The sequence below is a fragment of the Oryctolagus cuniculus genome, chromosome 9 (assembly GCF_964237555.1).
Source record: "Oryctolagus cuniculus chromosome 9, mOryCun1.1, whole genome shotgun sequence".
Lineage (NCBI taxonomy): Eukaryota > Metazoa > Chordata > Mammalia > Lagomorpha > Leporidae > Oryctolagus > Oryctolagus cuniculus.
In genome coordinates, this window is record NC_091440.1 from 98,340,915 (window position 1) to 98,367,774 (window position 26,860).

Sequence of the window (26,860 nt, forward strand, 5' to 3'; positions counted from 1 at the left end):
CCTGTCTCTGCCTTAGCGACTCCTCCCAGGTGACCCGGCTCTGACGGTCGTGACTGTCTCCACCCCTTCGGGTTTCTGCTGAGGCCCAGGCCCTGCTGGCATCCAGCCACAGCAGCTCTGCCTGCTGAGAAAGTGTGACCGACTCCCAGGAGCCGTCCCAGGACACAGCCATAGTCCCTGCCTTTTCCTCCTGGCAGGTGTGGAGCTGAGCCCCGGGGGTCACAGCTGCTTTCCCTTGACAACTCCTGCCCTCCAGGGGCACAAGGGCCCGCCTCTGAGCAGCTCCGCTGGCTTTCATCACCTTTCCTCATTCCAGTTTGAGTCTCTGGGGGAGAGTTCTCCATGCAGACTCCGGGGCTCCTTAGCCAATGTGCATTCACCCTGGTTCTGTTGGTACCGTGTGAAAGCAGCCACCCCAGGCTCCTCCTCCCCCACCTTCCTCCGGCCCTGGAAAGGCCAAGCCCCTCCCCTCTGGCCGCGGGGAGGTGCAAACCCCGTATCATGGAGCCCTGCCTCAAGGCTGAGAGAGCTGCAGGAACACCCTTGCTGTGGTCTCTGCCTCCTGGGTGCTACCCACCACCAAGGGTTCTATTTCTGTTTCAGTCGTTACTTTCCTGTTGGCATTCCACATTTATTACGTCTCTGTTCATTGCTTACTTCCCAAATGCCCATGACATCCAGGGTTCCAGGAATTGAACCCAGGGACTCTGATGTGGGACGCAGGCATTCTAACCGTCATCTTAGCCAACAAGTCAGACACCTGACCCTACTTGGCACCTATGAACTGTTTGCAGGCTCCCTGTTGATGTACAGAGCTGGCCTTTGTTGGGGGAGAGGTGGTTAATCCATCTGCTCCACTCCTTTACTTATGGACCCTGCTGTGTCTGCTCAGTGACATCACAGTCCTTTTCCACATGAGCAAGAAGTAAGATGTGGGAGTGAAGGGTGAGGTGGGTCTAAGCCATTTGGGGCTGCTGGTGGTACTCTCTGTGTAGACCAGTGGATGATTTGAACAGACCTTGGGGATATATTGGGCTCCATCGCTGTTCACCATGAAGTCATGTGAGCGTGCACACTCGTTATCTTCCCCTTTACAGTGGAAGAAAACAGCACGGTAGGGGCCAGCATTGTTGCACAGCGAGTTAAAGCGCCACCTGCAACCCCGGCATCCCGTGTGGGTGCCTGGTCTAGTCCTGGCTGCTGCACCCACGTGAGAGACCAGGGTGGAGTTTCTGGGTGCTATCAGTATCGCCTTTATTTTTATTTTAAAAAATTTTTTTTGACAGGTAGAGTGGACAGTGAGAGAGAGAGAGACAGAGAGAAAGGTCTTCCTTTTTGCCATTGGTTCACCCTCCAATGGCCGCCACGGCCGGCGCGCTGCGGCCAGCACACTGCGCTGATCCGATGGCAGGAGCCAGATACTTATCCTGGTCTCCCATGGGGTGCAGGGTCCAAGCACATGGGCCATCCTCCACTGCACTCCCGGGCCATAGCAGAGAGCTGGCCTGGAAGAGGGGCAACCGGGACAGAATCCAGCGCCCCGACCGGGACTAGAACCTGGTGTGCCAGCGCCGCAAAGCGGAAGATTAGCCTATTGAGCCACAGCACCGGCAGTATTGCCTTTATTACAGTTAATTAGGAGTAAAAGCTGTCTATCCAGCCGTGTGCCTTGTAACACGCCTTCTTGGACATTGATAGAGGTTTGAATAAATTCTTCGTTAGGCCAATTTGGGGAGGATTTTCCGATAGTGGGCCATGGCTCGGGTATGGGGTAGGGGTCAGCTTCTTAGTCCAGGATCTTTTTTTTAAGCTCCCTTTTTCTTTCTTTCTTTCTTAGATGGAATTATTTGAAAGGCAGAGTTACAGAGGGAAGAAGAGACAGAGATCTTCCATCTGCTGGTTCATTCCCCAAATAGCCACAACAGCTAGGCCTAGGCCAGGCTAAAACCAGGAGCCTGAAACTCCATCCAGGTACTACCACATAGATGGCAGGGATTCAAGCACTTGGGCCTCTTCTGCTGCTTTCCCAGATGCATTAGCAGGAAGCTAGATAGGAAGTGGAGCAACTGGAACTCTAACCAGCACACATAAGGGATGCCAGTGTCACAGGCCCAAGTCCAGGGTCTTTATTCCTGGGCTTTAGGACTTTCTACCTACATGCAGAGTTAGTCTACACCCATGTGTAGTCGAAAGCACTGTGGAGTGTCTTGTCCCTAGAGGTGGAATTGGGAGTCACAATCTGTGACACCAACACCGGCCTGAGCAGTAAGGGGCTTCCTTCCTCTCTCAGCCACATGCTACACAGACAAGAGCATCAGGCCAGGGTCCCAGAGAGATGGAAGCAAGACCCAGAGCTGCACCATCGTGATGAACCATAAACAGAAGAAGCTCCGGTGCACTGAGTGCGTATCGTGTTCCAGGCTCGGAATCTTTGATGTGGGTTATCTTATTCATTCTGTGACCTGAGGCTGATAACTTTACCTTTCTGTTTCTGCATCTTCAATATAGAGTGGAGATGACAGCACGGAACAGGGAGGTTGAGAGGAGGAAATGAAATAATGTATGTGGGAGTTGTTGCGAAAAAGCACAAAGGGATGTACGCACTGTATTTTCACCAGCGAGCCGAGATGGTGATCTTCAGGCCTTGAAAGAGCCTGCGCTGTGCGGGGGAGGGGTGTTGGCAGTGCTCCAGCTGATGGTGAATGTGATAGCCCAGCTTTGTGAGAGCAGAATATGAGGCCCATGGTGGTGCTTTATCTGTCACCTGAGAGCTGAGTGTCTGTCTCCTGGCGCAGATGTGACACCTGTTGCAGGAGAAACAGGCCCTGGCAGCTGGCCCTGTGGGAGGAGAGGTCTGGCCAGGAGCAGCGGGAGTTTGCTTACCAGAGGGCAAGTGACAAGTGTCACTAGTCAAATCCACACACCTTTAGGTCCAGTTTCCCCTGGGGTGCTGAGCAGTAGTAGTGTGGAGGCAGACAGGAATAGAGGAAGTATGCAAATACGGGGCGCAGTGCCAGGCCCATGTGTGCTCTTAGTGACGCTGGGGCAGCAGTTCCCATGAACAAAGAGGAAGGGTTAGTCACTAAAAAGAAATTAAATTTATTTATTTGTTTGAGAGATGGATGGGCACAGAGAAAGAGAGAGAGATCCCATCCGCTGGTTCACTTCACAAATGCCCATAATGACTGGGCCAAGACAGAAACCAGGAGCCAAGAACTCCGTGGCTATCTCCCACACGGATAGCAGGGACCCAACTACTTGAGCCATCACCTGCTGCCTCCCGGAGTTTCCATTAACAGAAAGCTGAAGTCAGGAGTCAGAACCAGGTATTAAGTTAATGGGCCAGTGCTGGGGCGTAGAGGGTAAAACCTCTACCTGCAGTGCCGGCATCCCATCTGGGTGCCAGTTCAAGTCCCGGCTACCCCACTTCCAGTGTAGCTCTCTGCTATGGCTGGTGAAAGCAGTAGAGGATGCCCCAAATGCTTGGACTCCTGCACCCACATGGGAGACCTGGAAGAAGCTCCTGGCTCCTGGCTTCGAATTGGCTCAGTTCTGGCAGTTGTGGCCATTTGGAGAGTGAACCAATGGAAGACCTCTTTCTTGGGGCCAGTGCTGTGCACAGTTGGTAAAACTGCCACCTATGACGCTTGCATCCCATATGGGTGCCAGTTCGAGACCCAGCTGCTCCACTTCCAATCCAGCTCTCTGCTAAGGCCTAATTAGTAGAAGACAGCCCAAGTGCTTGAGCCCCTGCACCCGCATGGGAGACCTGGAGGAAGCTCCTGGCTCCTGGCTTCAGATCAGCTCAGCTCTGGCAGTTGTGGGCCATTTGGGGCGTGAACCAGTAGATAGAAGACCTCTCTCCCTCTGTGTGTCTCTCTCTGCGGAGGAAGGCACTCACCCTGTGTCAGACACCACACTAGACCTGGCTCAGGTAATCCAATCCTCACGGCAGTCCTGCGGGGCAGTTGTTTTGATCTCCACCATCAAGATGAAGAAACCAAGGCCAGAGAGGTTAAGTTACTCGCTCAAGCAGCTGCAGTTTGTGATTGGTAGCTACACAAGTAGATAATTCCCACACCAAACCCTTGCTTGTCTGTCTACTACATCTGTGAGCTCTGCGGAGAGATGTTCCAGTTCCTTCCACCACTGATGGCTCTCCCAGGTTTCCAGATATCTCAGAGCCACCCAGGTTACCTGTGGCTCAGGGGCAGGATCCCTCTCTGCCATCCCCCTCCCATCCCCTTCGAGGATCTGTCCTTGGCCAGCCAGGTAGAGTGCCACCTCCTACTTCCTGTTGGAGGGGAATGGGCCGGCACATGCCATTCAGGACTATTGCAATCGCGGAGGGAAACTTCATTGCACAACTGAGCTCAGTTCTGGATGTGGCAAAGCCATCTGGGAATTCACAGCAGGGTGAGGGGTTAGGTGGGTAGGGGGATCCTTGCTAAACTGGCCTTACAGGATTCTTGCTGAAGGCAGGGGTAGGAGATGGGGAACTGGATGAGATGTGGAGGGTGATCACATGTCAAGGGTGGAGGGAGTCTTGCTAAACTGACTTAGCAGGATTTTTGCTGAAAACTGGACCAAGCAGGCCCAGGACAGGATGCAAGGATGGGGCCTCTGGGGTTGGCATTGTGGTGCTTGAAACGGCAGCATCTTATATTGGAGCACTGGTTCAAGTCCCAGTTGTTCCATTTCCCATCCAGTTCCCTGCTAATGTGCCTGGGAAAGTAGGAGGTGATGTCCCAAGTACTTGGATCCTTGCCACCCACATGGGAGACCCAGATAGAATTCCAGGATCCTGACCCAAACCTGGCTGTTATAGCCACTTGCATAGTGAACCAGCAGATGGAAGATTTTCCTTTCTCTCCCTATCACTCTGTCTTTCAAATTGCCACCCACCAGACCCGTGTCGTGGTGTAGTGGGTTAAGCCCAAATGGGTGCCAGTTTAATTCCTGGCTGTTGCACTTTCAATCCAGCTCCCTGCTGATGCGTCTGGGAAAGCACCAGAAATGACCAAGTACTTGGGCCTCTGCACCTACGTGGGAGACCTTGATGAAGCTCCTGACTTTGACTTGGCCCTGCCTTAGCCATTGCTACCACCTGGGGAGTGAACCACTGAATGGAAGATTCTCAGCCTTCCCTCCCCCCGTATCTCTGCCTTTCAATTAAATAAATCTTATAAAAAAAAAAAAAAAGGTTTACAAATTGCCACCTACGTGGGAGACCTGGACGGAATTCCAGGCTCCCGGCTTTGGCCTGGCCCAGCCCTGGCTTTTGCACCCACTTAGGGAGGGAACCAGCAGATAGAAAATCTGTGTGTGTGTGTGTCTCTCTCCGTCACTCTGCCTTTCAAATAAATTACATGTTAAAAAGAAAAAAAGCATGAGGCCTCCTTGAGAAGAGGCTGCAAGGAGCCTAGCATCTGGCCTGGGCGTCATGTCACTTCCCTGCAGATGCCAGGACAGGGGAACTGGGGACCCACAGTAACAGCTGGGGGCCTTTGCTGTGACTTCCAACAGTCAGAATTGGGCTGGCACTGGAAACCGGCCTCGGAGAAGGAATGTGCCTCTGAGACGCACCTCAGCTCCCGTGGGTAGGCAGGCAGTGTTTCCGGGGTGCCCCTGCACAGCCTCCTCTAGGAGGAGATGACCCGATCACTCATGCGCAGAAGGGGGCTGGGCCTGTCCTGTGACTCACTTGTCCCCCAGGCACTGGAGCCTCCCAGCACCAACCAGCAGCTCCTTGGGGCAGAGAACGGAGTTGGCTTTTACTTTGGCTCCGGGTTTGAGTGGGGATTAGCAGATAAACAAATGGCGTTCCCCTGAGCTCATCTAAAAGTGGAGGATGTAGGTCTGGGGACACTTTAACCATTTTTATTTATTTGCATTTTATTTGAAAGGCAGGGTGAGAGAGACAGAGAAAGAGACAGAGACAGTGTGCACTCCTGGCCACTAGTTCACTCCCCAAATGCCCACAACACCCAGGGCTATTCCAGGCCAAAATCCAGGAGTCCAGAACTCCATCTGGTCTCCAAGTGGTGGGGCAGGGACCCAAGCACTTGAGCCATCACCTGCTGCTCGCAGGATGTGCATCAGCAGGAAGCAGGATGGGAAGCAGAGGGACCGTGGCTGGAAGCAGGCACTGGGATGTGGGATGCAGGTATCCCAAGCAGTGGCCTAATCGCCATGCCGCACAGCCACTCCCTGGGAGCGTTTCCTTGTTTTCTCCCTCCGCTCTCTGTCTTTTCACCTCATCTTATGGACCCCAGCATCCTGCTTCCTCGGAACACACCCTGCACTGGGCTCGGGGAACCTGCTCCTGGCTGCCACTGCCCGGCTCGCCATGGAGCCAGGAGAGACCTTGACCACAGGAATCCCTGTGACCCTCACATGGGCAGAGGCTTCCTATCCATGCAGAAACCCCAGACACAGGTGCCTGCCAAGGCCTCTGCCCCAGGACTCCTCAAAGTGCATGCCATAGCCTGCCACGGGAGACAGGTGAGAGAACGCTGGTGGGCGAGAAGGGGGCGCTCTGTCCCAGTCCTGGCACCACCACAAGTAGCACTGACGTTAAGCTTTGCATAAGGTGGGGGTGATCAGACCTGGCCTGTCCCACGGGAGTCTCAGGGGCTCAGACGGGGTCATGCCTCTGAGGTGCATGCAGACAGAACCACCCCGCCCCTGCACTTCAGGCTGTGTGCCCCGTCCCGTCCCCTCCCGCAGTCCCTTCCCAGAACACTTGCACAGCATGGACGTCCTCCTTCCATGATGGAGTGTGGACTTCCTTGTGGACTGTGCTCTCCGTTCCGGGTCTGGCTGGCCGGGCAAGGCTCGGTTGCTGCTCCCACAGGGGTTCCTGTGACCCCTGTGTTTACTGCCAACTATGGGCTCCCACTGATTGGTGACAGTCAGTTTCCGTCCTTGTGTGCAGGGCCCACCACAGTGTCATGAGGACATCTTGATGAAGCTGTTGGAGAGACAGTAGCAGCTGTCCACTTGGGTCTGGGTCTTAGCCTTGGCTATTTGCTGAGAGTGAATTGATCAGTCACGTATCTAGTCCGAGTGTCATCTTCCTCCTCTGAAATGAGGCCCAGGTGATCCTAGCTCCTGATGGTTTCTGTTCTCGGTTCATGGCCAACAGTTGTTTGGCCCCAACTTGCTCCAAGTCCAGCAGGTGCCTTGCAGGCTGTGACCCCTTCACAGCAGTGCAGCCCCCCCCCCAGCTCTTTGCTTGTTTGTGAATGCATGCGTGTACTCCAGCCGTTTCCTGCTCCCCCACCCACCCACTCATGCCGTGGTTTAGCACCTTGCCTTCCCAGATGTGTGTAACAGCTGGATCCAGGGCAGGCATCCCAGTCATGCCCAGCCTCCAAATCAATATGGGAGTCACTGGGCCTTGCATCTTATATCTTCAGCTATTTATAAACTTGTTTGACAAGCACCAAGTCCCAGGCCCCTCCTTTCCTGTCTTCTCCGATTCTGTTTCCATCCAGAAGCCTGGGGACGGATGGCGAGGCCGGAGCAAGACCTCCCCCCCCGCCCCCGAGTAGTCCCCTGCTGTTTCCCTGGACAGGGACTGAGCTAGAGGGAAGAGAGTGCACACCCACTTCACAACTGTTTCTCCCCAGCAGCTCTGGGGCAGCCGGGGCAGCACCAGCGGTCACCAGGACAGTGATCCCTGTTCACCCGGCCCAGTGGCTGGCTATAAGCTCAGTTCCTTGCTTTACCCTATTGACCTTTGACCCTGGTCAAGTCTGTAATTGCTTCCTGCTCCCGCTTCGAAGCTACTGTGTGAGGAGGGTGAGGAGGAGGTGGACAAAGGGAAGATGGCTACCTCCGTGATTCCGCCCCCACCCCTGGCAAATTGTGCAGATTTATGAGGTCTTTGAAGCGCTGTTGACCTTGATTTCCTCTTCTTTCTCTTCCATAGGGTATGGCAGCTGGAGAGAACTGGCCAAGGCACTGGCCAGCAGGAATATCCCGGCTGTGGACCCACATCTCCAGTTCTACCGTCCCCAGAGGCTGAACCTCAAGGTGCGGGGCAGAGCCGGCCTTCTTCCCTGGGCCCCCCGCGCTCCAGCCTATTGTCTGGGAGGCACACACCCTGGAATCCTAGCCTGGCACCCGGCATTTCCCAGCTGGGCCACTCTGGGGCTTCCGTGGGCCTTAGTCACACGGTTCAAAGTGTCCTTGTCTGAGCTGCTCCATCTCAAACTGCATGTCCTACTTTAGATTCATTTTTTATTTGAAAGGCAGAGTTAAAGAAAAAAAAAAAGGAAGAGACACAGCAGGGTGGAGTGGAGAGAGAGAGACAGAGAGAAACTTCCATCCACTGGTTCACTCCCCAAGTGGCTGCAGGAGCCAGGAGCTCCATCTGGGTCTCCCATATGAGTGGCAGCATCCTAAGCCGGGGGCCGTCTTCTGCTGCCTTTCCAGGTGCAGAGAGCTGCATTAAACAGAGCAACTGGGATTAGAACCGGTGCGCACTGGGGATGCTTGTGTCACAGGCGGCAGCTTAACCTGCTGTGCCACAACACCGGCCCCTGTCCTACCTGAGAGAGGGTGCCAGCTGCAGGGAGTCAGAGATGTGGCTGACAGACCCTCTTGGCAAATAGCTGGGGCTGCAATTGGTGAAGCGCACTTCCTTGGGCCAACAGTCCCTAGTGAGGCTGATGAGGGAGACTGGGGTCCAGTTCTGTCTGAGACTGAGCCTAGAACAGAAATGGGTCTGCCTGACAGGGAGGGTTTTGGGGTGTCTCTGAGGGGCTCCCACCTGTTGGGATAAGTGAGTCATTGTGCAGGGCCTTGAGGGATAGAGAGGAAGAAGGAGTCAAGAACCTGCACACAGGGGGTCCTGATGTAGTTAGAACTTTTGTCAGGGCAAGGTTGAGAACATTCAGGAAAGCAAAAGCATGCACTGTATGGAGGTGGAGGTAACCGAGTGCAAGCCTGCCCCTTCGCAAGCTTCTGTGGGGCAGGGCCGAAACAGCCATGGTTAGCAGGAAGCTGGAATCTGGTGGCGAGCCGGGGCTGGAGCCCAGGCACTTGGCTAGGGGATGCGGGGCTCTCAGGCACTGTCTTCAGCATGTGCCCCACGCCTGCACTTGCCTGGGCCCCCGCCTGGTGTCTAGCCCTCAGGGTCTCACCCTGAGCTGCTCACCAACTTCATTCATTCTTCTTCTAGGACCAAGAAGTCGACCGAGATGGAAGCAGCAACAGGAGCTACTTGAAGTGGAACAAGCCTGTTCCCTGGCTCTCAGAGGTGAGGGACTCTCTTCTGTCCACCCTGTTCTTTGACAGAGCTGAAAAATAGTCCTTACAGGCAATTTCAGAGCGCTCCGGAAGCTTTCTTTGAATGGCTGTCATTATTGAGAGCCTTCACCCCTGGATTCTAAGCTCATTTGGCTTTCTTCCCAGAGAGGAGCACTAACATTAGCTGAAGACCTACTGCGCGCCAAGCTTTGCGTGTCGTCTCATGCCAGCTTCATGGCCCTGGAAGATAGTGTGATTCTCCTTATTTCATAGGTGGGAAAAACAAGACTGAAGAAAGTGACTTTCCTGACCACGTCAATCCCCAATTTTTCCCTCTTCTAGAAAATCAGAGACAGAGAGACAGTAGAGCCAAAGGGTGGGCATTGTGCAACAGGTTAAGCCACCTGCATTCCACTCTCATAGTGCTTGGGATCTTGGTTTAACTCTGCTTTTTTCTTTTTTTAAAGATTTATTTATTTATTTGAAAGTCAGAGTTAGAGAGAGGAGAGGCAGAGAGAGAGAGAGAGGTCTTCCATCAGATGGTTCACTCCCCAGTTGGCCACAACAGCCAGAGCTGCGCCGATCTGAAGCCAGGAGCTTCTTCCGGGTCTCCCATGGAGGTGCAGGGGCCCAAGGACTTGGGCCATCTTCTACTGCTTTCCCAGGTGCATTAGCAGAGAATTGGATCGGAAGTGGAGCAGCCAGGTCTCGAACTGGCACTGATATGGGATGCTGGCACTTCAGGCCAGGGTGTTAACCCACTGCACCACAGTGCCGGCCCCTAACTCTGCTTCTGGTCCAGTTTTCTCTTGATGGATGTCCTGGGTGGTAGCAGGTGATGACCGAAATAGTTGGATCCCTGCCACTCATGTAGGAGACCCAGCTGGATTTCCAAGCTCCTGGCTTCAGATGTGGCTGTTGCAAGCATTTTGTGAGTGAGCTAGTGGATAGAAGGTTCTCTCTCTCTGTTTCTCTCTCTCTCTCTTTCACTCTCTCTGTCACTCTGCCTTTGAAATAAATGTACACACACACACACACACACAAAACAAAGCAAAAAAAACAAAAAAAAACAAAAAAAAAAAAAAAACAAAACACAGAGCTGTGAGTCCAGGAGCTCTGATAAGTGCGTGCAGGCGTCCCAAACAGCGATTTAACCATTGTGCCAGATACCTGCTTCCAAGCCCCAGTCTTAAAGATAAGCTCTCTAACCTGTCTTTCTTGGACCACCAGTCCCGTAAGGTTTCCGGAAGTCGTTGTTAAGAAAGTATGAAAAAGCAGCTCCATCCTGCATCCCTTTCTTGGAGATGGGTCCGAGAAGCTCTTCGGTCTGTGTAACTTGGTTTAGCTCAGAATGTCCCACGTTTATTTGCCCCTGAATTACTTTTTTCTTTTTTTTTAATTTTTATTTATTTATTTTTATTTTTTTTGACAGGCAGAGTGGACAGTGAGAGAGAGAGAGAAAGGTCTTCCTTTGCCGTTGGTTCATCCTCCAATGGCCAGCGTGCAGCGGCCGGCACACCACGCTGATCCGATGGCAGGAGCCAGGTGCTTCTCCTGGTCTCCCATGGGGTGCAGGGCCCAAGCACTTGGGCCATCCTCCACTGCACTCCCTGGCCACAGCAGAGAGCCGGCCTGGAAGAGGGGCAACCGGGACAGAACCCGGTGTGCCGGCGCCGCAAGGCGGAGGATTAGCCTAGTGAGCCACGGCACCGGCCTGAATTACTTTTTTCTGTGAGACATTATTAATATTCTCTGAAATGGGTGTCCTAAGGAAACTCTGCCTTAGAAAATTCTTGTCGGAAGTAAACGTGAGTCGAAATCATAAGCATCAAGAAAGCTTTTATCTACGGAGGCTTTGACAGCAAAGAATCGCAGGCTCAGGGAGTTGACGAGCATGCGCAGGGAGGCCTCCAGACGCTGCGTGTGCCGGGACTCCAGCTAGCACGGTGCTTTGGCCGTGAAGGGCGTAAACTTGGTTTTCCCGGGTTACGACTCGTCTCTTAGGCTTGGGGTCTGTGGAACGGGTTCCTTTCTTGGCTGAGTGGTGTCGGCCCGCCTGTGGTCTGTTACCCATGCCCATCCCACAGCTTGAACTCTGCGGCCCGTATGGTTTTATTTCCAAATCACCCCCTTGTTCCAGGGCAGGAGTGCAGGAACAGCATTGTACTGCAGGTGATGACAGGTTATCTGCACCGTGAAGCCGCCTCCTTTTAAAACCCTGAGAGAGGCGGGGGCCCCAACACTGGCACACCTGTACCAGGTGACATCATCAGGTAATTATGCCCCACCCCACCTGGAGATAGTATGTTGAAAATGAGTGGCCTCCCTCAAAGATTATTTCGTCTGGGAATCTATATTTCTTTCTTTTAATAATACTTATCGAGTTATTTTAATAATACTTATCGAATTCTTTTAATAATACTTATTGAATCAAGTATTTTGGAAGATTGTAGCCATGTAACATTCAGTGTTTATGAATAATTTCCCCAACGTTTACGTCACTCAAGGGTATATGGATATAAATGAATATATAATAAAACAAAAATAATGAACATGTAAATACTGATTAAATAGGATTAACTTTTTAAAGAAATATTTAATATTTTAGTAAGTTTGTATGGCCTTTTAGTATAAATGAGTTGATTTCCTTTTTTAAAAAAATATTTTATTTATTTACTTGAAAGGCAGAGTTACAGAGAGGCAGAGAGAGAGAGAGAGAAAGCAGGAGGTCTTCCAGCCAGTGATTCACTCCCCAGATGGCTGCAACCGTTGGAGCTGTGCCAATCCGAAGCCAGGAGCCAGGAGCTTCTTCTGGGTCTCCCGTGCAGGTGCAGGGGCCCAAGGACTTGGGCCATCTTCTACCACTTTCCCAGGCCATAGCAGAGAGCTGGATCAGAAGTGGAACAGCCAGGACTCAAACCAACACCCATATGAGATGCCAGCACTGCAGGCGGTGGCTTTTACCTGCTGTGCCACAGCGCCGGCCCCTTTTTGTTTGTTTCTGACAGAGACAGGTGGCACTCTTATCCACTGGTTCACTCCCCAGCTGTCCCAGCCAGCTACGGCTGAGGTCAAAGACAGCAGCTGGGTGCTCAGTCCAGGTCTCCCACGTGGGTGGCAGAGACCCAGTTCCTTGAGCCATCACTGCTGCCTTTCAGGGTCTACATTAGCAGAAAGCCAGAGTCAGGAGTTGGAGGTGGGACTTGAACCCAGACACCCCAATAGGGGACATGGTCATCTCAACCAGTGACTTAACCACTAGGACAAATGCCTCTGCCTTAATTTGCTTTTGGTTGTTAGTTTTAATAGGAAAGGTAGCTTCTAAAATCATTATTTTAGCCCTCATGGATCCTTAGGGATGTGCTGACCAGTCTTGTTATTTGCCCAAAAGGAGAATAAGGCCTCGGGAGGTTAAATCAAAAAGTCACACAGCTGAACAGGGCCCACTCGCTCTCCGCCCAGCCTTGGGGTCCCTCCATACCCTGTGGCCTCTCTCTTCCCATCTCCTTACCTGTCTGCTGCCTGTGGACACACAGTTTCTGTGACAACATCCCAGATTACCAGTGTAGGTCTTTGATTGAACACCTGCCAGCTGTCAGTGCTCTCATGGCCCTTTTCAGAGAGGCTAACGTGCTGCTGCTGCTGCCGCCGCACCATCGCAGAGTTGTCTGGGAGCCCAGCTGTGAAGGTGAGCCAGGGCAGAATCTGCAACAGACAGTGACAGTCTCTTGTTTCTGGGTTTCCTTTCCCCGGGCTTTGGCTGGCAGCTCAGTGTCCCTGAGGCTAGAACTTGCTCTCAAAGGCCCAGCAGAGGTGGCCCGGGCGTCTTGCAGTAGCCGACTCAAATCCTAAGATCGCGAACATCCACCAGTGGCAATCTGTTACCTGAGCGTTGACTAAAGCATCCCTCTCCCAAAGGACCAAAATACAAGAGCACTTCAAAAAGTTTGTGGAAATGGAAAGAAAAGACAAGTTTATTTGGGTGCAAAAATCCACGCATTTAAGGGGCCTTCATAAAGATCACGGAAAAACGCATATTATGAAAGAAATAGGCATGGATTTCAAAAGTTTTTTCCCCAAATAAACTTATCTTTTAATTGCATTTTCCTTTTTTTTTTAAAGATTTATTTATTTATTTGAAAGTCAGAGTTACACAGAGAGAGAAGGAAAGGCAGAGAGAGAGGGAGAGAGGTCGTACATCTGCTGTTGCTCTAGATTCGTTCCTGAGAGGAAGAGCATGGTGGGGGCAAGAGGTGCGGAGTCACCACACAGACCCAGGGAACCCGATGAAAGCAGGCCTGAGGCAAGCAGCCTGCAGACTCATTTATTTCTGTTGCTACAGCTGCTTATATAGCCAAAGCAGCCAATCTGGTCAAGGGGCGGTCTATGCCCTAACCAATCACAGCCTGTTGCCAGGCAGTTTCCAAAGCCATCTAATCACAGCCTGTTGCCAGTCAGGCTCTGTTGCTAGGCAGTTTCTGTTGCCAGCGGCCATCTTGGCATGATCTCATACCACCACAATCCGCTGGTTCACTCCCCAGTTGGCCGCAATGGCCTGAACTACGCTGATCCAAAGCTAGCAGCTTCTTCCGGGTCTCCCACGTGGGTGCAGGGGCCCAGGGACTTGGGCCATCTTCTACTGCTTTCCCTGGCCATAGCAGAGAGCTGGATAGGAAGTGGATCAGTCGGGATGTGAACCAGTTCCCATATAGGATACCGGCACTGCAAGCAGTGGCTTTTACCTGCTATACCACAACGCCAACCCATAATTGCATCTTTCTACAAAGTACTCTATAAGGAGGAAATTTGATGAGCGCAAAGCCAGATCAGAGAGCACCTCTAAAGATTTATTTTGTTTATTTGAAAGCCAGAGTTACAGAGAGAGAAGGAGAGACAAAGAGAGAAGAGATCTTCCATCTGCTGGTTCACTCTCAAATGGCCACAATGAGCCTGGACCTCCATCCACACTCCATGTGGGCGCAGGGGCCCAAGCACTTGGGCCACCTTCTGCTGCTTTCCCAGGCCATTAGCAGGCAGCAGGATTGGAAGCAGAGCAGCTGGAACTCGAATCCACACTCTAATATTGGATGCTAGCATCACATGTAGCAGCTAACCACATGCTCCCCCATACATTTTTTAAAAAGATTTCTTTATTTATTTGAAATGCAGAGATACACACAGAGAGAAAGAGAGAGATCTTCCATCTGCTGGTTCACTCCCCAGATGGCCACAATGGCTGGGGCTGGGAGCCAGGAGCTTACTCTGGGTGCAGGGGCCCAAGCACTTGGACCATCTTCTGCTCTTTCCCAGGCATATTAGGAGGGAAGTGGATCCGAAGTGGAACAGCCAGTACTTGAACTGGCACCCATATGGTGTGCCAGCATTGCAGGTAGAGGTTTAACCCACTATGCCATGGCGCTCCCCCTCCCCCCCATACATTTTTTAAGATTTATTTATTTGAAATTCAGAGTTACACAGAGAGAGAAGGAGAGGCGGCGGGGGGGGGGGGGAGGTCTTCCATCCGCTGGTTCACTCCCCAATTTGCCGCAATGGCTGGAGCTGTGCTGATCCGAAGCCAGGAGCAGGAGCTTCCTCCGGGTCTCCCATGTGGGTGCAGGGGCCCAAGTACTTGGGCCATCTACTGCTTTCCCAGGCCACAGCAGAGAGCTGGATAGGAAGTGGAGCATCTGGGCCTCGAACCAGTGCCCATATGGGGTGCCAGCACTGCAGGCAGTAGTTTAACCTGCTACGCCATAGTGCCGCCAACCGCCCCCCCACCACCACCCAGTACATTTTTTTAAAAAGAGCAAATTGAGTTCCCTGAAGCTCCGGCTGGAATCTAGTGCATAGGAAGCTGCGGCCTGATCGCCCCACTGGGCTGAGTGTGTGTGCTCCAGCTTCCTGCACTCCTCCAGGCCCTGGCCTTGGTGTCTGGGGAGCTAAACGCCCAGCCACGTGTGCTGGTCCTGGGAGTTTAACCTGTTAGAGCTGTGGCGTGTCGTAGGGGGGGATCTCAGGGCTCACATCCTTTGATGGGCTTCTCTCTTCCACTGGAGGTGGAGCTGCCCTCAGCTCCTCCCACCTCTGCTGCAGCCCCTGGACAGGTGACAGCCATCTGGGAACATGTCTCTTCCATCTTCAATTGAGACTGAGCAGATGCTCGGTGCTTACAGAGCAGATGGACTGTGCTGTTCTGTTCTTGGCTTCTGCAAGCATTTGTTCCTTCAAATCAGAGGTGCAGTGCACGTGGCAGAGGGAGCTGTCAGCTTTGCCTGGGGAAGTCAGAGAGGCCTCCGAGAGAGACTCCAGAGGCTCGACGGCCGAGCGGGAAAGGACTGGGCCCGGGAACCGCTCTGTAAAGCCCTGAGAAGGGACAGAGCGTGGCAGCCTGGGCAAAGGCCGGGTTTTGTGTTTGGCCGGGGTAGCGCGCAGGTGTGCAGTGGGCAGGGCTTGAGGTGAGGCTGGGAAGGTGGGTGAGCCAGGGGAGACTTCCTGTGCCCGGCGGGGTCTTGCTCTAGGCTGGTTGGGGGCCTTTCTGAACTTTCCCAGAATGACTTGCTCAAGTCTGTGTTTCACGGCCGTTCTGGGGGCAGAGGGAGGCCTGGATGCAGGGAGAAGCGGGGGCCCAGTTAGTGAGAGGCTCAGCTGCAGGCCTGGCAGAGTGGGGTCCCGCAGCCGGCCTCCCTTCCTGATCCCCACTCCCGTCTTGCTTCTGTTGGTTCACCCCCCAAATGGCTGCTACGGCCGGTGCGCTGTGCCAATCCAAAGCCAGGAGCCAGGTGCTTCCTCCTCCCATGCAGGTGCAGGGCCCAAGCACTTGGGCCATCCTCCACTGCCTTCCCGGGCCACAGCAGAGAGCTGACTGGAAGAGGAGCAACAGGGACAGAATCCAGCGCCCCGACCGGGACAAGAACCCGGGGTGCCAGCGCCGCAGGTGGAGGGTTAGCCTAGTGAGCCGCAGCACCGGCCTTCTCCATCGCTTCTAACTAGCAGTTCCCAAACTGTCCTTGGCCACGCGCGGCCCTAGTGCTGGGAGCATCCCCTGCCATTCCCTGGCCCTAGTCCTCCTGGGCCCGGAGGGAGTGGGCAGAGTAAGGTGCTGACATGCAGGAGTTCCTGTCCCTGCCAGACACGGGCTCCGGAACTTGGAGGGGCACCAATCCCGGGGGTCGCCAGGCCAGGCCTGCAGGGAGCAGGGTGCCCCTGGTTCGCGAGACCCTTTGCCCACCACCTGGGGCTGCCCTACAGCTGGGCCAGTGCCTAGGCCCCAGAGGACCGGGCTGGTTCCCTGACAGCAACACAGCCTCTTGTTCCTACAGCAAGAAAGCCCCCGCCCCCACACCCACACCATGGAGGCAGGCAGCCCTCGCCCAGCCTCACCCCATTGCCCCATCCCTGCCCATGCCCCTTGGCCTCCAGGCGGAGTACACAGACTTCTCTGGCGACTGACCCTCTCCCGCCCAGCTCCCTGCTCCCGGGAGTGGGGGAGAGGCCATTTGTAGGAGACAACCGCGTCTTGTGCGCTGGACTTGAGGAATTTGCCCAGAAGTAGCACAATGGCCCCATTCTTCCTTGTGGCCTTAATGCGCCCCCGCCCACCCAGCCCCCCACTCCTGTTCCTGTGAGTGGGGCCGCATGCCTAGCACCCAGCCAGCCAGCCGGTGTGCCCAGGAAGTGACACGTGGCTGAAGGGGCCGGGAGTGACAGGCCCCCCAGGGCCTCTTCCAGACCCAGCTGTGAGCAGTGGTCCCGAGGCTGTGCGGCCACAGCAGCCACACCTCACGTGGTTGCGGCTCCCAACTAGGAGTTCCCCCTCCCCCTACACGTGCACCCCCAAGACGTCCTGCTGAAGACCTGGGCCGGTCATTCTACCTGGGCTCCAATCCCTGTGCCCCTTCCCCCTTGGCCAGCTTTCCGAGGGGCAGTGCGGCTCTGACACCTGCTGGACCCTGGTGGGGAGAAGGGCGGGGCCTGTCTGCAAAGAGTCACAAGGCGCCACCTCCCACGACCTGGCTGTTGGGCTCCCGGGCTGAGTTGGGGTAACCAGAAACTCATTGTCTGGGTTCTGCAGGGACAGCGCCCCAGGCTCCCTTCTGCAAGTGCAGCCCTTCTCTCCTCCCAGAACCCTGGCACCCGCCTTAGCCCTTCCTTCTCAAGGGGCCTCTGCCCCAGGCCTCCAAGCGCAGTCCTGCCCCCATCAATGCTGCTGTGTCAGGAGGGGACAGGGGCTTCCTCCAGTCCCTAGGCTGCCTGCAGCAGAGGCCCGCTGGTCAAGGGAGGCCACCGAGCCTGGGCAGCCCAGCCAGGCCCCAGGGATGTCCTGCAGCAAGGTGTCAGCGGCTTCCCCAATGCAGGAGTAGGAGGCCCCCCTCCCCCCGCACAGCTGCGGCTTCACCAGCAGACGGCTGTGGGCCACAGAGAAGGGGCAGGAGGAGAGCTAGGCCTTAGCTGAGCATCCAGCACAGCTCTGCCTTCTGGTTCTCTGTGTGCCTGCAGTTCTGTTCTGGCTGCACCCACCATCCCCTGGGAAAGGCCAGCCAGCCCCCTCCCCACACGGAGAAGCAGCAAATGTGCGTGTGTGTCTGTGTGTGTGCGCCCAGGCACATGGGTGTGCATGGCGAGGAAACAGACTGCATCCTCAGGGCCAGGCCACGGAGGTGGACATCGGTGCCAGGGCCCCGGGAAGCAGCTTTGGGCACCAGGATGGGAGCGGACTGCCTGGGCCGCGCCTGCGCGGGAGACGCGCACCGGGGAGCCCCGGGGCAGGTTTGGGGCGCCCACCCTCTCACTTTCTCTTCCCGTACAGTTCCGGGGTCGGGCCAACCTGCATGTGTTCGAGGACTGGTGCGGCAGCTCCATCCAGCAGCTCAGGAGGAACCTGCACTTCCCACTGTACCCCCACGTGAGTGCCCGCTCGGCCGCCTCGCCCCTCCTTTCTGTCTCACTCAGCTTTCCTTGCTGCTGTTCTGGTCCATCTCGCCTTCTTTATATTGAGGTTCCCCTTTCCCCTGCCCATCATAGCCCCCTTGCTCCTTCCCCAGGGATTCTTTCAGTCCTGCGTCACTCCCATGTTAGGCTGTCTTTGCGGCTCATGACAATGAGCTACCATGGACAGTTGTGCTGGTCGTGCACTGTACAAAGTCCCTTGGGTGCAGAGACAGGTGGGAGCTGAAATCCACTCTGGTCCCTCCTGGGCTTGCTGCCAGTCCTGAGCGCACTGACATCTTTGGCTTCTCTTCCCTCTTCTGAGTGACAGTTCTCTTGGTACAGATCCGCACGACCCTGAGGAAGCTGGCTGTGTCCCCCAAATGGACCAACTACGGCCTCCGCATCTTTGGCTACCTGCACCCCTTCACTGACGGTGAGGCCGGCCCCGAAGCCCCGTTCTTCCTGCTACTGCACAGCCGTGCAGGGCACTGGAGCCTGCAGCTGGGGAATAAGCCTGGGCAGCCCATCGCCTAGAGTTCCCTCTTTGGGGCGCCGTCTGGCAGCGGCTCCCCCGTGCGAGTCCTCGCGCCCCTCCACGCGGTCTTCCCGGGTGTAGAAAGCCCCACTTCACAGAGAGGGAGGTCGCGGCCCTGTCTGCCGGGCCCTTCTTGCCTCACCTGGACACTGTCCCCGTGTGCCCAGGGACAGTCCAGTTTGCCATCGCTGCAGACGACAACGCCGAGTTCTGGCTGAGCCATGACGACCAGGTTACAGGCCTTCAGCTGCTGGCCAGTGTGGGCAAGGTAGGCCCGGCTGGGCCCCAGGAGCCTCTGCCGGGAAACCGGGGACGAAGCTGTGTCCCTCTTCCCCGCCGGCCCCTGTGCCGCCAAGGTGTGCCAGGAGCCCCAGGCTGGGGCGCCGGCCTCGTCCATCTCTGGGGCCCTGCAGTCTTCAGCGTGCACGCTGTGGGCTGCGGGGCCGGGGCCCTCTAGCAAGGGGTTGGGGGTGCCTCTTGCTGAGACCGGCCCCCTGCTCACCTCCCGCCTCTCTGTCTTCCTCTCTCTCCCTTCCCACGGTCCTCCTGCTCTTCTCACTCTCCTCTCCTCCTTCTGTGCTTCTGCTGCTCCTCTCCCTGTTGCTCCCCACTCTAGACTGGAAAGGAGTGGACCGCCCCTGGAGAGTTTGGGAAATTTCGGAGTCAAATTTCCAAGCCGGTGAGGTGAGAAGGGTGCATTTTTGCGAGCCCCTGGGGTGCTGAGTCCAGTCCGGGCGAGGGAGCCCTAAGGCTTCCTGCAGCAGAAGCTCAGCGTCCCTGGAAACCATCTGGCCTGCCCCTTGTCACTTTACAGAGGAGCAAGCTGCGAACTGAGACCCAAGGAGGGGCGTGCCTCAGGGCAGGTCACACAGCTAGCCGTCCCGGGACACTCAGGTCTGGGAACCAGGGTTCCTTTCCCCTGCTCCTCCATGCCTAGAACAGCCTGGACACGGGCCACAGGGAACTGTAGGAATGACCTCCTATCAGCCATCCCCTGATGGACAGGCCCCCAGGATCGCTTGGACTGGTTGGAAAAGGGACCTTAACCCAGTGTCAGAGCGCCACCTGGTGGGTAGCATGCACACAGGCAAGAAGCTGCGTGGGCATGGGGTTCCCCGAGACAACCTAGCCTGCAAAGGGTTTGGGAAGCAGTAGTGTTGCAGTGAGCACTGTCCAGGTCACTCCCACCACTTATGGCCCATGTGACTTGCAGCAAATTACCCAAGATTTCCGTGCCTCCGTCTTCTCGTTTATCATGGCAGCTACTCAAGAGTTAAGGTTACTGTGGTCTCCCTGTGGCTACCGCACCTGAAAGAAGGTCACACTGGCAGAGAGGGGCCCCCAGCCCACACACGGGTGTGGCAGGCTCCTAGGGAAGGGACAGGGACGGGGGATGGCGCCAGTGAGCCCATGTCTCTGCTCTCTCCCGCCAGCCTGTCAGCCTCTCACAGGTACTACTTTGAGGTACTGCACAAGCAGAATGACCAGGGTACTGACCACGTGGAGGTTGCGGTGAGTGCCCCCTGCTGTTCCCTATCCAAGCTCCGGGAATCCTCAGCGAAATCAGCTGCCTCCAACCTCGCTCGTCCACCCTGTCTCCTTACAGTGGCGGAGGAGCGACCCCGGGGCCAAGTTCACCATCATTGACTCCCCTTCCCTGTCCCTCTTCACAAGTGAGTAGGTGCTGCCTGGCCTGCAGCACACGGGCTCACCGTGAGCCCCCTGGGTGGATGCTCGGGGTGAGGCGGCAGCGCTGGGGGCGCTTGGGTGGGGTGAGGAGCAGGGCGGGACCTGAAGGTCAGGGGTCTTTAGCTCTCTGGGGTCAGCGATGCCTTTGAGAACCTGCTGGAAGCTCTCTGAGCCCTCAGCAAAGTGCACCTGTCCACGAGCACCACCTCCCCAAGTCTTGCAAACAGTTTTGGGGGTGCAGAGCCCATGCAGCAAATCCCCTGCCTCCCGACGAGGCGGCCGTGGTTCTCAGACAGAGCAGAGGAGAGCGGACTTCCTCACCAGCTCCACGTCTGCAGGAGGACTCCCCCATCGGGCTTACATCGGCCCATTTTCTCACACTCCTGTCTGAAGGTGAAAACCGGCACCCAGAGGGGACAGATGTGGGAAGAGGCAGCAGGGCCAGAACTCCCCACCCCCCGGAGAGGGTCAGGAGCTAGTGCAGGAGGCTGGAGAGACCAGGGAGGGCTTGTTTTGGAAGGAAGCGAGGACAGGGGCCGGCACTGTGGCGCATGGATTAAGCCACTGCCTATGCCACTGGCATCCCATATGGGCATTGATTTGAGACCCGCTGCTCCACTTCCAATCCAGCTCTCTGCTATGGCCTGGGAAATCAGCAGCAGATGGCCCAGATACTTGGGCCTCTGCACCCATGTGGGAGACCCGGAACAAGCTCCTGGCTCCTGGCTTTAGCCTGGCCCAGACTCAGCCGTTGCAGCCATTTGGGGAGTGGACCAGCAGATGGAAGATCTCTTTCTGCCTCCCCCTTTGGAGTCTGAAATACTAACACATCTGAAGCTTTGGGGCCTTCTGTGCTCAACCAATAAGATCTAGGCGAATATCCCCAAATCCAAAAAACTGAAATCTGAAACACTGCTGATTCCATGCTTTTTGGGGAAGGAATACTTAGCTATATGCAAGTCAGATGGTTTCGAAGGCTAAATAGGTAAATGTGTGTAAGATACCAGAACAGTGCTCAGCTTATTATTTAGTGAGTGCTAAGTTTTAAATAAACTAAATTCAAAAGGGGTCTTCAGAAAGCTTATGGGAAATTGAATTAAAAGATGGATTTATTTTGATGCAAGCAGTTATATGAGGGGTCCTGTGGGAGGAGCAGGCCCTCAACCTGGGGGTAGGAGGCCCCACCCACATCCTAGTGTCTGAGTTCACTTCCCGGCTCTGGCTCCTGACTCCAGCTTCCTGCCAGTGCGGGCCCCAGGAGGCAGTAGTGAGGGCTCAGATAACTGGGGCCCTGCCTCCCAGCTCAGCTGTGGCTGTTGCAGGCATTTGGGAATTGAACCAGCAGAGGCGAGGCTCTCTGTCTCTCTCTCCCTTTCTACCTAAAAAGAAGAGTACATGCAAAATGCATATTATGGAAAAGGCTATGCATGATTTCCTATGTCTCTTTTGTTTGTTTGTTTTGCACCATAATAAACTCATCTTTTAATCCCATTCTCCACAAACATTTTGAGGTCTGCTCATACTAAGAGCGGTAACTTTCTCATCAATAGCAGTAAGAGGAAGAGGTGTCCTTTTCCAGGTTATGCAAATTCTGATGTCGGCCCGCCATCCAGCCGGGAGCCAGGGATGGGAGGGAAGCAAACAGCTGGCACGCCAGGCAGGGTGGGCGGGGACGGGACGTGTGCTTGCACCTCCTGCCGCGGTGGCCACCCCGTGCCCGAGTCTCTTCTCTCATTCCTCAGAATCGGGGCCTGGTTCTCAGCTGGGTTCGCTCCGAGACTCACTGCTTCCTCTGCTCTTCCCTCCCGGGCTCAGATGAGACGGTCCTCAAGATGGATGAGGTGGGCCACATCCCACAGACAGCAGCCAGCCACACAGGCTCAGCCGACTCCCACCCCCGAGACGAGCAGCCCCCCGCCGACATGCTGCGGCCCGACCCCCGCGACACCCTCTATCAAGGTGAGGCGCCGGCCGTGCACTGGTCCTCGTGGCCAGGGGACAGTTGGAGAAGACTAGGGAGACCTGCTGCTTCCGCACAGTATCCCAGAAGCCGCGGGACCTTTTTGCCCTTGTGGTGTCAAATGTAGACGGGTACAGAAATGTGCCACCATGTTTATGTACCGCTTTATGGTTCTACAGATCCTTCTAGTGAGATCTGTGTGGCACCAGACAGCGCAGAAGGAGCTGGAAGCCACATGCTTGCCATACGTCCCTGGCCTGTCTTGGTCTAGACCCACTGGATTCCAGTCTTCGTCCTTCACTGATAATAAAAGACAGGCATATTTATGGGGGCACCATGTGACGTTTTGATTTGTGGATTCCTCTCTTGTCATTCACTGACAGAAACATGTTGGAACTTACTAAGGTGTTTGAGTGTAATCCTCTTTTTAATTTTTTTTTTTTTCCTATTGGAAGAGCAAAGAGACAGAGAGACAGACCAACAGAGAGATCTCCCATCTGCTGGTTTACTCCCCAGATACCCACAAAGCCAAGAACCTAAACACCATCTGGGTCTCCCATGTGGGTGACAGGGACTCACATACTTGAGCCGTCACCCACTGCCTCCCAGGGTGCGCATTAGCAGGAAGCTGGAATTCAGAGCGGAGCCAGGACTTAAACCCAGGCACTCTGATTGATAGGGGCGCACATATATCGTGTCTTAGGCATCTGCCCCTGGTGTGTCGTTCCTCTGGGGAGTGTTTACATTTTAAGCAGTGACAGGGTGCCTCTATTTTCCCCCTCGGGCTAAAGACAGCTGGAGGATAGGAAGAGCTCATCTGGGGAGGGACATCTGGTTATCAGTGCTGCGCAGGCCAGAGCCCATGGCCTCTTGGAAGTTTCTAGACCTCCCCAAGCTGTCCCTCTCCAGTGATTCCAGAGTCGTGCTGTGTCTCGTGCCAGGGACCAACCACATCCTGAGCCCTCTGCACCGGGGTGCTCTCTAAATGCCCTCCTTCCCTCTGACAAGAAGAGCAGTGCCAGTGTGTTGGGCAGCCTTGGCTGGTGGATGCCCACTCTGACAGCGGCTGTCACCAGTGAACAGGACAGGCAGCCCCTCAGCCTCTGGGGCAGGCCCAGGGGCAGGCTCTCACTTGCACCCTCGTTCCTCTTCCCCCACTGTCCTCAGTGCCTCTGATCCCCAAGTCTCACCTCCGCCACGTGCTGCCTGATTGTCCCTACAAACCCAGCTACCTGGTGGATGGGCTCCCCCTGCAGCGATACCAGGGACTCCGGTTTGTAAGTCTTGGGCCCGGGTAGCTCCCTGGGCTGGGAAGGGACTGCTCTGCAGAGCCCAAGGGTGGGGGGGCTGTGGTCTCAGGACAATTCTCCCCCAGGCACTGCACCTCTGCCCCACCAGGGAGGCTGGGAGGCAGCCCGCTGCTCACTGCCACCAACCCCAGCCACCAGTATTTATTCAACTCGCCATCCAGGCACCAGGGGCAGGAGGGGGATGAACAGTGTGGGTGGGGGGGAAGGGTAGCTTCAGAGAGGCTCTGGGCTGTGTGGGGACCGGAGAGACAGGTGGACACTTACAGAGACCGCAAGGTGGGGCTGGAGGCAGGAGTCACTGCCTGGCCAGAGCAGGTGGGGTATAATTGAGAAGGTCCCAGTGGAGGTGACCTTGAGCTGTGTTCAAGGGGGATGAAGGGAGCAGCAGGGTGGTAACCAGGAGGGGCAGTGCCTGGGCTGAGGAAGGAGGGAGCCATGAGGGCTGTGAGCTGGGACAAGAGAGGAAGCCGTGGGTGCCATGGGGCTAGGTTCAGCTGTGTTTGGTCCAGAGAGCTCACAGGTGGGCTGGAAGCCTGGGCCCCTCACCATGCATGATCCCGGCCAAGGGCAGGCTTCTCCCTGGCTGAATGGTTTCTTACTGCTGCTGCTGCTGTCCCCACTTGCAGGTGCACCTGTCCTTTGTGTACCCCAATGACTACACTCGCCTGAGCCACATGGAGACCCACAACAAATGCTTCTATCAGGAAAACGCTTACTACCAGGACAGGTGAGTGGGCACACGGCCGTGCCAGGGGCTGCCTGGGCTGGAGTGGCCACCTGTGCCCTCCCCCTCCCAAGCAGCCTCTGCTATAACTGTACTTCACCTATAGACGCACCCTCACTCCCACTGCAGCCCAGAATGAGCCTGCACGCTGCCGGGTGCCAACCCCTTCCTCTTTCCCCCTGCAGGTTCAGCTTTCAGGACTACATCAAGATCGACCAGCCTGAGAAGCAGGGACTGGAGCGGCCAGGTATGGCAGACGTGGATGGAAGCTCCCGGGTCAGGCTGGGAGGGGCACGGCCACCTGCTCTTAGGGGAGTGCAGACTGTGCCAGCTCTGTCCCATGGGGCTTTAGATCTAAATCACACCCAGTCCCCAAACCCAGTGCACATAGAAAATGACACTGCCTTTGCCAGCATGCTGGGGTCAGCTGCAGGAGCCTCTGCTGGCTGCCCGAGCGGCTTGCTGGCCCTGGCTCTGGCCCAGCAGTTGGGCAGCTGTGCTACGGGGAAGCACTGGTCTCCTGGCCTCTCTCGTGGAGGGATGGATGCTGCTTGGTCTTCAGAGCAACCCTAGGAAAGATGAATTTTTATACCTTTGATGCAGGTGAAGAAGCTGGATTGATGGAGGCTGAGTTTGCCCAAGGTAACGCACGCAGTACGTGGCAGAGTCTGGGAATCCTCCATGTGTCGCACACAGTCCTTCCACTGTCTTGGGCATCTTGTTGGGAAAAGGATGAAAACCGGGGCAGGCTTTGGCTTCGTGGTTAAGACACTGGCATCCCCTATCTGGGGGCCTGGGTTTGGGTTCCAGAGCTGCTCCCAATTCCAGCTTCCCCATGGTGTGCACTCTGGGAGGCACAGTGATGGCTCAGGCACTTGGGCCCCTGCCATCCACCTGGGAGACCTGGTTGGAGTTCCAGGCTCCCGGCGTCAGTCTGGCTCAGCCTTGGCTGTGCAAGCATCGAGGAGTGAACCAACAGATAGGAGGTCCCTCTTCATCTGTCTTTGTCTTTCTACCTTTCAAATAAATTAAAAATGTTTCGGCCGGTGCCATGGCTCACTAGGCTAATCCTCCGCCTTGCAGCACCGGCATACCAGGTTCTAGTCCCGGTTGGGGCACCGGATTCTGTCCCGGTTGCCCTTCTTCCAGGCCAGCTCTCTGTTGTGGCCAGGGAGTGCAGTGGAGGATGGCCCAAGTGCTTAGGCCCTGCACCCCATGGGAGACCAGGAGAAGCACCTGGCTCCTGCCTTCGGAACAGTGCGGTGTGCCGGCCTCAGTGCACCGGCCGCGGCGGCCATTGGAGGGTGAACCAACAGCAAAGGAAGACCTTTCTCTCTGTCTCTCTCCCACTGTCCACTCTGCCTGTCCAAAAAAAAGTTTCTAAAAGTTTGAAAACTGCTGATGTGAGGAATGGTTATCATGAACAGGTTTGGAGGAGGACCTTCTAGAAGAATCCCAGTATGAAGACGTGGCAGAGGAGACCCCTGCCTCCAATGCTCGGCATACCGCGATGCCAGAGGGCAAAGAGACACCTGCCGCCAGCCCCGAGCAGGAGGCCACGGACTACCGGCTCCGGAGCCTGCGGAAGCTCCTGGGCCAGCCCCAAGCCGGCCTGCTGGCTCCCTTCTCCAAGCGGAACTCCACGCCCTTCCTGGGGAGGCCTGGGGACCTCCGGGCCCAACTACCCCAGGAGAGGAAGAGGAGACCCCGCCCCGCGCCTAGCCCCGGCTCGCCTCCCGCGGACAGGTGGCCCCCGGGGCACATGGCACGGAGCCTGCCTCAGAGGAAGAGGCCCAGGCCCACCGCGGCCAGCCCCGGGAAGATGCTCGGGCAGGCCCAGTGGCTGAGTCAGGTGGAGTCGTACATTGCAGAGCAGAGGCGGGGTGACGGGGCAGAGCCGCAGGCCCCCGGGCCGGCTTGGCGCGGGGAGGAGCCGGTGGTGGCCGCTGCTGGCTTGGAAGAGCAGACCGAGGCGGAGGAAGAGGGGGAAGCGGAGGAGGAGGAGGAAGAGGAGATGAGTGAGGTGTTTGAATACGTGCCGGTGTTTGACCCGGTGGTCAACTGGGACCAGACCTTCAGTGCCCGCAACCTTGACTTCCAAGCCCTGAGGACCGACTGGATCGACCTGAACTGTAACACATCCGGCAACCTGCTGCTCCCGGAGCCCGAGGCGCTCGAGGTGGCGCGCGTCTTCCTGAAGCGGCTCAACCAGCGGAGCCGGGGGTAAGGTAAAGGGCTCTCCTGGCTGGGCAGCGCCCGGGCCCCTCAGCTGCGTGTCCCTCCTGCAGGCGGCTGCGGCTGTCCCTCAGCCTTGGGGGGTGTGGTCCCTTCGCAGTGAAGAGAAGAACCGGGTGAAGCCGAGGTGCGAAGCCCAGGCAGCCCCCAGCTGTGGGCTAGAAGGGCTGGGAATGGACAGGACCTAGAGCTCTCGTTTCCTATTCATTCATTCATTCATT

At 55.9% G+C, this 26,860-nt stretch overlaps 1 protein-coding gene across 6 annotated transcripts in view; it reads left to right on the forward strand.

Moving 5' to 3' along the window:
- B4GALNT3 (beta-1,4-N-acetyl-galactosaminyltransferase 3) overlaps positions 1-26,860 on the forward strand; it is a 115,458-nt gene that overhangs the window by 72,367 nt on the left and 16,231 nt on the right. For 4 of the 6 annotated variants that reach the window (XM_070049246.1, XM_051850758.2, XM_008259851.4 and 1 more), the window contains exons 2-15: positions 7,937-8,040; positions 9,191-9,268; positions 18,065-18,160; positions 18,529-18,619; positions 18,889-18,989; positions 19,338-19,405; positions 20,155-20,233; positions 20,328-20,394; positions 22,226-22,369; positions 23,538-23,647; positions 24,307-24,407; positions 24,590-24,651; positions 25,008-25,046; positions 25,832-26,627. In XM_070049246.1, the coding sequence (XP_069905347.1) occupies positions 7,937-8,040; positions 9,191-9,268; positions 18,065-18,160; positions 18,529-18,619; positions 18,889-18,989; positions 19,338-19,405; positions 20,155-20,233; positions 20,328-20,394; positions 22,226-22,369; positions 23,538-23,647; positions 24,307-24,407; positions 24,590-24,651; positions 25,008-25,046; positions 25,832-26,627 (1,936 nt within the window). The remainder of the gene's footprint in view (positions 1-7,936; positions 8,041-9,190; positions 9,269-18,064; positions 18,161-18,528; positions 18,620-18,888; positions 18,990-19,337; positions 19,406-20,154; positions 20,234-20,327; positions 20,395-22,225; positions 22,370-23,537; positions 23,648-24,306; positions 24,408-24,589; positions 24,652-25,007; positions 25,047-25,831; positions 26,628-26,860) is intronic. The other 2 variants (XM_002712782.5, XM_008259853.4) reach the window with 2 other exon arrangements.